General features: G+C 36.7%; 1 protein-coding gene across 1 annotated transcript in view; it reads right to left on the bottom strand.

Annotated features, from left to right (window-relative positions):
* The window catches only part of LOC141442015 (facilitated trehalose transporter Tret1-like), a 48896-nt gene that overhangs the window by 13723 nt on the left and 20875 nt on the right, over positions 1-14298 (bottom strand). The window contains exons 2-5 of the mRNA XM_074106929.1: positions 12488-12717; positions 9699-9869; positions 8964-9116; positions 5799-5925 (exon numbers count right to left, since the gene is read on the bottom strand). Coding sequence (XP_073963030.1) covers positions 5799-5925; positions 8964-9116; positions 9699-9869; positions 12488-12717 — 681 coding nt within the window. The remainder of the gene's footprint in view (positions 1-5798; positions 5926-8963; positions 9117-9698; positions 9870-12487; positions 12718-14298) is intronic.

A 14298-nucleotide genomic window follows, 5' to 3' on the forward strand; every position in this document is an offset into this window, starting at 1 on the left:
AACGCAAAAGTAATTTGGGTTGGTTTTGTGCCAAATTAATGTCTTAGAGCTGAGTTAAGAGTGTAGAAATAGAATTATTATGGTATCTAAATTGATGACCTAATTTAAAAGTAGATAGAATATTTACAGTAGTATTAGAAATTTTAGCAATTATATTATAAGCGTTTGGTAGTTAATATGTAGACAGTAAGAGTAGATTTTATGATATGTATATATTAGGCTTAAGTACCTGGGAAAAAAAAAAAAACAAACACGTAGGGAAAGGTGATAAATGGGAAGGGAATTTATGATAAGAATAGAATAGGAAAAGTTAATGGGTAGGAATTATTATAAAAAAAGGGGTTAAGAAATAATTTTAAAAGTAAAACAAAAGATGTCTAGTTAAACTAATTGGGGTTGTTGGTTGTACAGGACAGCGAGTAAGAAGGAAAAAAAAAAAAACTGGATGTACCACTAGTGAAGGATTAAAGAGTGAAGGTATTATGATAGTGCCATGTAAGGGGCTTTGGAAAGAGAATGATTAGATAGTCAAGGAAATGAGGGTCCTGAATAACTAATAATTCTGTAGTATGATTGGATCATTTATTGGTAGTTATAATTGAACACATTACACTTACAACTAGAATTCTTGATGGAGGTGTTAGGATAGGCCAGTAGGCAAAATCAGTTTTGTAGACTGCGTTCAAGGATTTTAGTACTCTACTAGTGGACAGAACTAAAAATTTACACTACACATGCTCCAAGACTAGGAAGTCATTATTGAAGGCTAAGTCTGGACTGGGAGGCAAATGGATTGGGCATTTTGACCTTCTGGTAAGTGAATAATCGAAAGGAATGCCTGGGCTTAAGGAGAGAATCGTAGTTCTACTAGGACTTGATAGTTAGACCTTGCTATCATGCTTTTATTAGAAGCTGAGATACGATTTACTACTAGAGTTATCTTGCCTCACAACCAAGATCTTTCGCAGAGTCTTAGACATTCTGACTGGATTGTAACTGTGTTCATATCTGTGAGTTTCAACACTGGTTCAAATGTAGGCTAGAAATAGTGATAGTCTTAGCTTGGTTAAAAACACACCACCAAAACACATTTCAATTATAAGACTAATAAAATTTTATTTTAAATTTTAAATATTGACATAAGTGTGATAGACCAATTCGGCGTTAATTGTATATTAACTACTTCTTAGTCTATCAAGGGGAAAAGCTGTAACGGTTCGGATGTGTCACACGACCGTCACTGGGAATAAATTAGTAGAAAATTGTTAGTGGGGCCATCTATGAAGGTTTGATGGAAACTCGAACAAAAACATGTCGACAAAGACAGTTAAATAAGAGTAATTGAGATTAGAATGTCGATGTAATTAAAGCAGGGATAATTTAGCAGTCAATTTAATGAGTAAATGTTAAATTTAATTGGAGATTAGAATTGTTGTTCGGGTATAATAATTAATGTAAAAGAACGCCATCTATGGTCAATTAAAGGAATTAATGGTAGGCGTCATGGAAAATTAGTGAACTAATGCCGAACTGGTTTAGCGGCAGATTAACCTGGGAGGCTATTTAGTTAGTTTCACGTGGGAATTATAGAGGTCGCTTTAGGTAATGGAAATGTAAATTTTATCTAAAAACAAGAAATATGGTCACAAATTCATCAAAAATAGACTTGATATAGTAATAGAATCATTAGTATTAGTCTAGAGTAGATCTTAGATACATTTGATGTTAATAATTATGTTAATTTAAAGAAATATCAACGAAAGCATCATGGAAAGCGCAAGTTGTCGAAATTAGCTAAATAAGTTAAGAAAAACCGAAAATGCAAGCATTACGTAATCATAGTATAGATTATTGGTTCATTATCTATTATAAATTTAAGTTTTCATTCAAAACGGAGTAGTATTAGCAGAGTAATTACACATTTAGTTAAGACGAAATTACAAGTACTCTGTCGCACTGACTTAAAGTAGGAACGTGGCGAAATTATAAGCAAATTTTGAGTAGCGTTAATACGACAAAGGGAACTATGAATAAGTGGCGCGAAATTGGGGATACCGGTTTATAATTGTAGGCAAATTAGCTATTTTATAACGAACAATAGAAGTATGTAATTGGCTATTTATATTCAAAGAGTGTAGGGAGTAATAAGTAGAAAATTATCATTAGAAGTAAGATTATTGTTAGATAGGTTAAGAAAATTAAAACGTTGAGGTAAAATTGAAGTATTTGACAAATACATATAAATATTTATTGAAAATTATTGTTGTAGCACAATATAAAAATGAAACGTATTTACTAGAATAGTTAAGCTAGGATAGTGTCAAGATAAATAGGAAATTTTAGTTCAAAATAAATTCTACGGTTAAAATTTGGCTATTTTGAGAGATAAGGATTTGGCAGAAGAAAAAGCGAGAGCTGGCAATGTCAACGTTGTCGACTTTGGTAAGCTTGCGTCGTTTGGTCGCTTGGCGCGAAAATACCAGAGGTCCCGGGAGAGAAGCTATAAATAGAGGTGACACAAAAAGGGCGGGAGCCAGATGGATTTAGATTTCGTAGAGTCAACATCGTTATTTTGCTAGTCGGGGGTTTAGTTTCTGTGCGCCATTTTGTTAACAAATTAGAGTCAATAGTATCGGGTAATTTTATTTCATTAATTTTAATTGGGTTTTGATTTTATTTAATGAATTAATTTTAATTTACAAGAAATGTGAGTATTTCTTCAGGAAGTAAAGTGTCGGGGTCTTGATCATTAATCTTCGGAATAATGATTAACTCTCTGGTTTTTAATTATTTGTGAAATATTTAGTGCTGATTTTCATTCGGAAAATCTTTATGTGAGGGACTTTGCGGTCTTGTGGCGGTGAAGTCCCTTATTTGTTCTTGTAGTGTGGAGTGATCGTTTTATAGCGTTTCATTTCAGCCTACGTATATTTTGTACTAACCCATAACTTTTCTGTGTTTTTCCCAACTTAATGGAAATGACTTTGGTTCCTCCATAACGTACCTTGGTTGAGCTTTAAGTCCGTTTATATCGTCTGATACCTAACGGTGACAACAGTAGATGATATAGGCTTCCACTTCCTGAAGCTGTGGCGGCTTCAGCGGCAAAATACTGTCGTACCAGCCACCAGTGGATTCTGTTTGTCTTTTGTAACGACTAAGTAGCGCTCGTCGAAGTGAATGCGTGTCTTGTTGACGCTTGGTTTGTACTTAAGAAACTCAGAATTCCTGTCCCCTATTTATTTACGTATTTATGCACAACGTTAGGTATTCTGCTGTTCCGCGGGGCTCCCCGTCATAGGGACTTTCCTTCGGGAAAGTTGGGAGCTCAGCACCATTTAGGGACCGATAGGGCTTTAGGTATACACACCATCATTGTTGATAGGAGATTAGAAGAAATTCATTGCACCGTGAATTTCTACATTACACTAAATGTACATGTGGGATTAATTCCCTAGTTTTGCTAATCACAGACAGAGAGTAGGGGCCTCAGGCAAGCTTAAAGTACAATTGTAGGATTTATTAGGGCTATATAGGTAGGGAAGTTCATAGGGCTTAGCTAGAGTAGCGTTTCCTTACACCGGGAAAAGTTACTATTTTTAACTCACCACACAATTAGTTCACCTATGAGGGTTTTCCTCCAAATTGCTAAACTTCAACACAGAGCTAGGGAAAGCTTAAACTCGCACACACATAGTTTTAAGGCATAAACTAGATTTTAAGAAAGAAAATAAAACATAAAATTTATTTAAGTACTTACGTCAAAACTTCATTATACAAAACTTAGTTCATAAGAACTTGACTACGAATAACTTTATTAAAATTAGTAAGTTGACTTCAATTTAAAACCAAAATACGGTTTGATCATTTTGTTAAGAGTAAATAACAATAACATATTTTAGCTGTCTTTCCTATAATGAATAAGCGGGAATTGATATGACACGATCTCATAGCTAAGTGGACAATTAAATGCCAGATAACTTACTGAATAATATTTAACACAATTATCATCTAATTTCGATTTGAATTACGATTGCCAGCTAAAATAAGCTTTGTTTTGATAAAATTAATATCAAACATCATATTCATACTTTTGATTAAGATCTCATCAAATTATGTCTAGTAATAAGTTAGAGATAAAATCGTAGAGGGTTTTGGACCATCTATCAATTAAAATACAAAAGTCTTTCGTGTTATAAATACATACTATCTGTTTTAGTTGTCGTACCTACTTACATTGAGTGAACGGATGTAGAAATCCTGACTACGGTCGATAGCTTACGTTGACACATACCAGGCAACAGTCTATCTGGAAATTTACGTACTTTTCATTCGATCTCGATTTAAACATAATTGATTAAGGATTGATAGTTGAAACAGTTTATTGTTCATTTAAAATATATGAATTGAGACAAAACTAGTCATAGACGAGTCCAAAACCTAATACAGAGGTTATCTTGAATACCCAAGGGTTATCTAGTTATAAGCTAGTTAGATTATTATTAACGCTTGTGTTCTGGGCGTAAAGTATAGAAATCGGTACTTACTTTCTGCTTTACTCTGGTAACGCCAAATGCTGGTAGAACTAGAAAATTAGACTAAGTAGATAGCTCATTAAAATAAGTGAAAGTCACTATGAGATTAGTAATTATACCAAAATAAAATTATGTCAAATTAGACATTCCATATATCTAAGATAGATAAGACATAATCTAAATTAAGAGATACTAGTGCCTATAGTAAATGAATAGCTGAAGTGTCTAAACTCATTCCTGAACTAATTATCAAAGTTATAATTAAGCATCTCATAGAGTATTCTAATATAAACATAGAATAAGTAACCATAAGTCTAAAATTAGATTCAACTTGTTACAAAACATTGTGTTTGTATTTCCATACTTTGATTTGAATGCACCGAAAGTTAGTGCTTAGTCTAGTAAAATCACAACTTGACATATCCAAAGAGATATATTGCTCTGGTGTGCGAAAGGAAAGGATCGGGGGTGGCTGGAAGAGATCCTCCGAGACCTCAGGTCTCGGTATTAAACTTAGTTTTAAGTCAAAATAGATTCAGAAGTAATACAAACACAAACACTATCCGTAGTAGAAATATTTCCTCTCATTTTTCCAAACTGATTATTCTAGGTAACCTGAAAGATCCATTTCTAGAACTATCCAGTCTAAACATACTAGTATATCTAAATTCACATCTCAGTAATTAAATTTCACCCTAAAGTTCAGTAGAGTTCAATCTAGAGTCAAAATTATCACGAAGTTAGGTACTGCTTAATTAATTATAACATTAGAAACACAACTGTAGGCTTTTCAAATTAATTCTCAAATAAAAGCACTTAGGTTATTGCTGGCATAAGGTAGGTTCCTAATCCACTAGACGATTCACGATCACAAGGCCATAAATTAATTTTAAGTTAAATCACCATAGCGTTACCATAAGTTAAGTGTAGTATTAAGTAGGTTAAGAAGGGGTAGTTAGTTAGTCTTTAAATTAGCTATTAATTACAAGGCCAGTATAATTAAAAATAAACCATCAATAGACTGGTTACAATTTGTTGGCCGTGACCAGCATAAGTACAGTCAAGTACAAGTACAATTAAAGATAATAAAAAAATACTTATCAGTCATCACCTATTACTGGCAGTAAAAGACCTATTACAATTTGTGCCGTACCAGGATAAGTACAGTCAAGTACAAGTACAATTAAAATAAAAAAAATACTTATCAGTCTATCACCTATTACTGGCAGTAAAAGACCTATTACAGTACTAAGATTGACTTACACAGCAACTTGGGGGAGAACTTGGGCTCGCTGGTGGTCTGTTCTATGATGAGCCTGTCGACCTCCTCGCTGATCCGCTTGTCATCCTGAGGCAGGGAGCGCAGCCAGCTCAGCACACGGGCCGTTTCCTGAAGATCAATTTCAGCATCACATAGCAGCCACTAAGGGCCTACGCTAGCTGGCGCGGGCGCCTGCGGGCGCGGGTGCAGAGGGCCTACTCCGAAGTTCGAAAATTGAAGTTCGTGTCGTACCGTCCCTCTCGCTCTCGTATTAAATAGTATAAGTGTCAGAGGGACCGCACGACACGAACTTCGAGTCTCGAGTTTCGTAGTAGCCCTACAGGTACAATCCGTCACACGCGCAGCGCGCAGTTAGCGCGGCTTACCTATACAATTTTTTTCAATAGGTGTCCACCCGCTCTGTGCAAACCGCGTCAGCTAGGGTACGCCCTAAGAATGAAAAACCCGACTGCCTTAAAAAAAACAATGAAAAGTAAAAAGGGAGAAACGCGATTAATAGTTTACAACATTGTCAAGTTACTTAAAAAAACATGATAGTCGGGACCAGTGTTCAAAATTATGACCTACTTTAAAACTCCCAGTAATAGGTCTCGACCATATGTCTCGACTGTTCTACTACTAGGTACTTAACAGAGCTCTAGACTATTTAAGACTTGTTTTTTTACAGTTCCGTAGTCAACTAGGAACCCTTATAGTTTCGCCATGTCTGTCCGTCTGTCTGTCTGTCTGTCTGTCTGTCCGCGGCTATGCTCAGAGACTTAGTACTAGAAAGCTGTAATTTGGCATGAATATACATATCAGTCACGCCGACAGTGGTAAAATAAAAAAAACTAAAATTTTTTTTAGGGTACCTCCCATAGACGTTTTTCGTAATGGCAACGGAACCCTATCCTGGGCGTATCTGACACGCTCTTGGCCGGTTTTGAACATTGCAGATGATCGGCTATGTGTTTATTCCTTTTTACAATACAATACAAAAAATGACTCTTTATTGAATGCTATAACATATCTAGGAAGCAGTACAGCAAACTGCGGAATTGTGCTTTCGAATTAGGAATATTTTTTTCCATTTCGAAGCTACTTAGCTACCAAATCTGGTTTCGAGATGAGACTAAAGAATTCCCGTTTCGTAGCCAGCTTCGAAACAGGCCTTAATATACTACGAAGTACAAAAATCTAACTTCGTATATTGCCGTCCCGTTCCGTTGACGCTAATATTATTTAGTACGAGCGAGAGGGACGGTGCGATATACGAACTTCAAATTTCGTAGTAGGCCCCCGGGTATATTTTCCAATTCGAAGCTAGCTACTAAAACTGACTGTAAGATAGGGTTAAAGACGTTTAAGACCGTTACCGTTTTATCGTTAGACGATAGACGTTGACTGGTAGAGATCCCTTTAAGGGATAAGTCCGCCCTTGTACAAGTATCTCAAAGTTTCTAGATTTTTTTACCATTTATTTATTGAGAAACAAACAGTCATAATGTATATACCTAAACATGAAATTATTATTTTATTTATTTATTTTAATTTTATTATTTTACTAGCTTTTGCCCGCGGCTCCGCCCGCGTGGTATTCGGTTATCGCGCGCTGTTCCCTCGGGCCCATGAACTATCTCTATGCAAAAAATCACGTCGATCCATCGCTCCGTTACGGCGTGAAAGACGGACAAACACACAAATATACAAACACACTTTCGCATTTATAATATTAGTATATAGTATGGATTTTGTTTCTTTTCTTTCGTACATTAAAGTGTTTACATACATACATACATACGTACAAGCGTAAGCCACTATACCATAGTATAACAACAAACCATCAACAAAAATCACGCAAAGTCGCGACCCGCCATTAGTCATTCAATATAGATCACGCGCCATCAGTATTGATTTGCAACAGAACAAACAACAACATATACATATAATGTTACGTTAGTAAAGCATTTTCTACCGTTTTAATACAATGAATGTCGTGATGTAGCTATCGTTGTTTTCTGTTTCTATGCATAACTATCCCTTGGAGTGGCGGCGCCATATTTAAAATTTACTGTCAAGTGGCGCGGCCATTTTGAAAAAATCTCCCTTGAGTGGCACTGGCACCTACGAATTAATTTCGCGAATTAGCGAATTTTATAAAAAAATATCACCAAAAGAAATTTTCAACTAAATATGTAGTTAATTCGTTTTAGCTAAATAATATTATGTTGGTACCTACTTATAAAAGTAACGAGACTATTTAGTGACGAGACGATTGTGTCGCTCTCAAAGTATAGTCGACCAGTGCTTTACTATTTTTAATGGAGGTTTATTAAATCAGAAATCAAAATTATATTATTCTGTAAATTCAATTAGGCAAGAATCTATAAATAACTATGTTTGGATGATCAATTCTATAAATATTTTATCGTATTAAGGAAGCCCTTATCCGGTATTTGTTAGGCGTGCTCAAGTCTTTTTCTAGCTTCTTTTTAGCTAAGTATTGGTAGTGCCACAGAGAGTTGAAGTGAATAAGTGCTCACACAGGCTACATGAATAACTAATCGCATAAAAGGAGAATTAATGAAATTAATGAGTGAATGTCAAAATCCTCCTGTCATTACATGACATGTCATTCTTCTCTTAACTAGGTACAGTGGTGGCAAGCCTTTTTCATTTTTACCCGACTGCCTTAAGGGCGGTTATGTTTCTCGAGCGCTATGATGTATAATATAATATTACAATTAAAATAAGGTGGATTGGAAGACCGTTCCGTGCCGTACCGGGCCGTTCCCGGTTCTAGAAAATTCCCAAAAGTTGGGGGCGCCGTAGAAATCTCGCCCAGGGCGCTGGAAGTGCTAAAACCGGCACTGACAATATTCTCTGATATTCTAACTGACGGAAAAAATAAAATAATATTCCTTTTACCTTAAAAACTACTCAATTGCAAGTTGAAAAGATAAATTACCTTATAGGCGGCACGGAGTAATCCAAAGAAAGAGCCAAAAGATGGAATACAGGCAAGCGGTTATGAAGAACACTGAGTAAGAGTCAAGCCCATGATCAAACAGTTCACCGAGGGGCATCTGAATGATGGACTAAATAGTTTTTTTTAACCAACATTTCCAATCCAGTTTTTATTTTAGCTGTAGATTAATCTCCCTCACCTCATTCTTCCCACATTTGATGAGATACGAAGGAGTCTCAGGCAGCCTCAGCAGGATGCAGAAGTGGACCAGTGGGATTGCCAGCAGAATCCCCAGCACGGTTTGGAACGGGAGCAGGTCCCCCAGGATAAACACCAACAGGTTGCCCACTGTCTGTTTCAATAAACCGGTTTAATTCCCGAACCAATTACAAGGTTTTTTTAAATATATGTATGCATTTTGTCTTATCACTAAAACCGATGACATATTGTATTGTATTGTATTATACTGAGCGGCAAAAAATCTGCCCTCAAATGTATGCAAAAATAGGTAATTTTGTATGTATGTAAGCTACAAGTTAGTGGGTTGATATATAGGTGACTGGGTGATGATGAATGGGAAGATACGATATTCCATAAAGTATTTTTAATATGTACATCATAATCACGTACACACACACACACTGCTTAATTAAGTATAATAGTTAAAAATATCCTTTTTTTCCTTTCTTTTGTTCTTTTTTTGTTTTGTTTTTTTTCTTATAACCACAACTTGTGTTATGGAGGAGCGGGGATTCCTGATACAAGTATGACGTTTACTTAATAGGAAGTCCGAACCCTTAATTTATGTAACAATGTTGTTTTAGTGAAATAAACATTTTCATTTTTTTTCATTTTCATGTAGTGTGGGCCAAATTTTGTCCCGCTCAGTATATACTCGTATTGCAATTGTGATTAATACGCATAATCAGCTCACCTGTGAGAATATAACGAAGGTCCCGGTCATGCCTCTGATGGAGTCCTCACTGATCTCTTTGACGTATAGCGGGCAGACGACGAACGCGCCGCCGGAGCCGAAGCCGATGAGCGCACGCGCACCGATCAGCGCGATCGGGTGCGCGCAGAGCAACTTCACTGTCCAGCCCAGCTGGAGGAAAGGTTGAGTTAGTCTGAAGCTAGGAGGATTGTGTAGTCACAGCTTGTTTTTTTTTATTATTATTTTATTTAGTACCTATTAGCTGTTGCCTGCGGCTTCGCCCCGTTAGAGTTTTTATTTTTATTTTGTTACGCACAAACCTTGTTCTAACAATAACGAACAAAACAAAAAATATATTATCTAATTCGGTGCCGTCGTTCGGAAGTTATGCGCGTAATTACATACCATTTCGGCAATTCATTTTCATTTATATAGGCCAGTAGATTTTTTATTGCAATATTTTTTAAATATTTTCTTTTAAATATTACGTCCTCTTGGGGCCTAGCGATTTAAATTTAATTATATTAACAATACATAATATACTGGGCGGCAAAAAATCTGGCCCTCAAATGTATGCAGTACCTAATAGGAAAGTTTGTATGGAGAGTGGGCCAAACTTTGTGCCGCCTGAGTATTATACACAAGGTGTTAATTAAATATGTACCGTACTTTGACCCGATGAAGGGTTACTTTGACCCGTATGAAGGGTTACTTTGACCCGTATGCAAACTCCATAGCTATCTATAGAAGAGACCAATAAACAACGTTAAAGTATGGGCTGTCAGCTAAAACCAACCATATATAATAAAACCTGGCACAAGTAACATAATCTCAATGGGCAACGTTACCTTTTAGGGCTAAAGTAACCCGATCTTACGGTAACTGAAATCCTCAGACACCACATTTTTCGTTAATTTTAAGTTACTCGTAGTTGATTGTATTTATTTTCGAATACCTTCATTATTTCAAAGCGCAACTGACAACTACAAATTATGAGTGTAGAGTTAGAAATCAAGAAGAATTACTGAATTAGCAAAACATGCGAATGGTTTTTGTGATAATTAAGGTATTTTTACTTACGAACTATATGCGTTAAACTAGTTTAAAATAAGAATAAGGCTGTTGTCTGAGGTCAGCTAAACAATTAACACCTTGTACATAAAAATTAAATCCTGTTTCCCTTGGTCATGCATGCCATAAAATTCCAGAACGAATTTACTAATTTTATCCATCTTTTTTGTTAAACTATTCTAATACTCAAATTCAAAGTCAAAGTCAAAATATCTTTATTCAATTTAGGCAGTATAACAAGCACTTATGAATGTCAAAAAAAAATCTACCACCGGTTCTAAAAAAACTTCTGTTGAGAAGAATCCGGCAAGAAACTCAACGAGGTATATTTTTTTAAACAGATTTACAATAAGTATTATCAAATGATATGGTATTTAACACAACTTTATTTTTAACACAGTAGGTTCGCTATTTGAAGGGATTGCTAATGCGGATCGGAATTATTTCCAAATATCCCTGTCCATGATATAATTGTCGGCGGCCGATCGTAAAATCCGCCAGATCACGAAATTCCTAGGCATATCGTGAAACCCCGCCATTTCATGATATGCCTAAACGTTGGCCAGGCATATCACGATGTGCCTGAGAAATAATACGGCAGATCGATTAGAGCAACGCATTCGTCGATATTCCTAGCTCTATACCGGGCACATCGTAAAATAGTTTCTTATTTGGCCACTGGTGGCGCTGCGTATGCAATGGCGGCCGTGACCAGCTGACCGCCCGTGTTTGTTTGCAGGATGGCATGTCGGCGTCGCAACAAAATGATCTTTAAACCGAAAATAGTGATTGAATTCAAAATAGAAGTGCAAAAGAAGCTTTTGAACATCAGCTCCGTTCTTTTTATTTGAATCAAACGGATTCTGTGCACAATGTGAAAAAACCATGGACGTCTGCCCGTATTTTAGAGGTTAGAATTTTGTTGGTAAATAAAGTATTCACTAGTTTTCACTATAGAAAAATTTAGGTACGACGAGCGAAGCGAGGAGTGGTTAGTATTAATTGTGATCACGACGCACGAGCCGAGCGAGCGAAGCGAGCGTGCCGCGGCAGCGGCCGGCGAAGTGCCAGAACCGATATGGCGGCGTTTCATGATATGCCTAGGAATTTCATGATCTGCCTAAACTGGCCAAATCATGAAATGCGGCGCTTCATGATATGCCTAGGAATTTCATGATCTGCCTAAACTGGCCAAATCATGAAATGGCGGCGCTTCATGATATGCCTAGGAATTTAATGATCTGCCTAAACGTCACTAGGCAAATCGCTAAACGGTGAGTTATGAACGATATGGCGGATGTCCCTTAGCCAATTCATGAAATGGCGGCATTTCACGATATGCCTAGGAATTTCGTGATCTGGCGGATTTTACGATCGGCCGCCGACATAATCATTAACTTTATAATACGCCTTAGATATTAATGTCTTCTTGACAATAGATCTGAATTTTGTATCCGAATCGTTTGTAATATTTTATAGAATTTTATTATAAAACTTATTATACTTAGTAGAAGTTTTCTTAATGTAATTTTTGGGGATTTCCACGGGATTTTTCGGGGCTTTACGCGGCCAAAATTATGAGAAAAATGGTGTATGTGAAGATCCCAATCAGCACAAGGCCTGCGTGATAACTACGGCTCAAGCCCTCTTATCTTGAGAGGAGGCGTATGCCCAGTGGATATAATAAATTATATTGGCTGGGATAATGAGGTACTTACTGCAACTGGTATGGAGCAGCATAGCAGCGCATTTTTTCTCCCAAATCTGTCCGCCGCGGCTCCGAAGAGGAAGACTGCTATTGGAGCAAATATGAACATGATGCTAGCCATCCAAGATATGTGCTCCTCTGAAGCTGGGTATTCTGAGGGGGCGTAGGGCCCTATGAGGAGCTCCCGGTGGGGGGAGATCCAGCCCATGGCAGTTCCGTAGGCCAGGATGGGCATGCAAACTGGAAGAGAAACATTCGAATTAGATTAAGAGAATCTTTACTCTGTTTAATAAACTTTCACACTGCTTTATCGAGCATAATAACTGATTGTCAATCTTTTGAACAATAAGAAAATTAGCCCACTGATATCCTAATAAATGAAATTCATTGTTCATTTAAGTCATGGTGGCCGAGTGGTTTGACCTATGGCCTGAGTTTTTCGAAATTAATGTGCGGAATTACATTTGAAATTTACCATGAGCTTTACGTGAAGGAAAACATCGTGAGGAAACCTGCACATACCTGCGAAGCAATTCAATTGTGTGTGTGAAGTTCCCAATCCGCACTGGGCCCGCGTGGGAACTACGGCCCAAGCCCTCTCATTCTGAGAGGAGGCCTGTGCCCAGCAATGGAACGATTATAGGCTGGGATGATGATGATTGTTCATTCCACAACTTTTTAGATCTTCTTGGGCTTGAAGTATTTTTTATTGTCTATGATTTTTGATATTATAATACTTTTGTCCTAAATAGATTTAGATGGAACTTAGCATACAGATATACAATGATCTGGATTGACACATATAAAATAATGAAAAAATAAAAGTTATAAAAAGTCTATGAAAGCAAGGTTTTAATCAGGTTGAATTAAAAAAAGAAAATAAACACAACATTAGATACAACACACCACCAAACAACTCATTACATTACACATTTATCTAATACATTATAAAATTCTCGTGTCAGTGTTTGTAACCACTCCTCCAAAATGGCTTGACCAATTTTTTTTTTTTTTGTATATTCGGTAGGCCTGAGAATAAGTTCTACGCGGACGGAGGTGCGGGCAACAGCTAGTATGATATAAAAGCTTGTCGCGAGATTTACTTATGCGGATACTGTTATATATTTTTCGTTATACGTAATTTAATTTATGTACGAATGTATTACCAGCGCAGGCGAAGCCGCGTGTCAAAGCTAGTAGCTACAATCAGCTATACGTTATGCCAATCCAATTTATGGAAAGTGTAAACAAACCGATTTCATCAAAATTCTTGTATAAACACCCACTGGATCGAATCAATAACACATTAATCTATAATTCGTGTCTTTTCACCAAAATTCAATTGATTTCAATTTTTCATTTGAAATTTTTTGTCAAAATCTGACGTTATTTCTTGAATGAAACTCGTATAAAATCTGTAGTAGCAAAGACAGAAGAAATTTGACATTTTAAAAATCGATTAATACTCGATTGAATAAGCGATTATTATTTATTTACCTTAAAAGTAAAAAATAGTGACTGCTTTTATAATTGAATAAACAGGCTTTGGAATTAAATCAAGTATTGTAAATAATGAAGCCGTGGTGGCCTAGTGGTTTGACCTATCGCCTCTCAAACAGAGGGTCGTGGGTTCAAACCCCGGCTCGCACCTCTGAGTTTTTCCAAATTCATGTGCGGAATTACATTTGAAATTTACCACGAGCTTTGCGGTGAAGGAAAACATCGTGAGGAAACCTGCACAAACCTGCGAAGCAATTCAATGGTGCGTGTGAAGTTCCCAATCCGCACTGGGCCCGCGTGGGAACTATAGCCCAAGCCCTC

This window comes from Choristoneura fumiferana, chromosome 24 (genome assembly GCF_025370935.1).
Source record: "Choristoneura fumiferana chromosome 24, NRCan_CFum_1, whole genome shotgun sequence".
NCBI classification, from domain to species: domain Eukaryota; kingdom Metazoa; phylum Arthropoda; class Insecta; order Lepidoptera; family Tortricidae; genus Choristoneura; species Choristoneura fumiferana.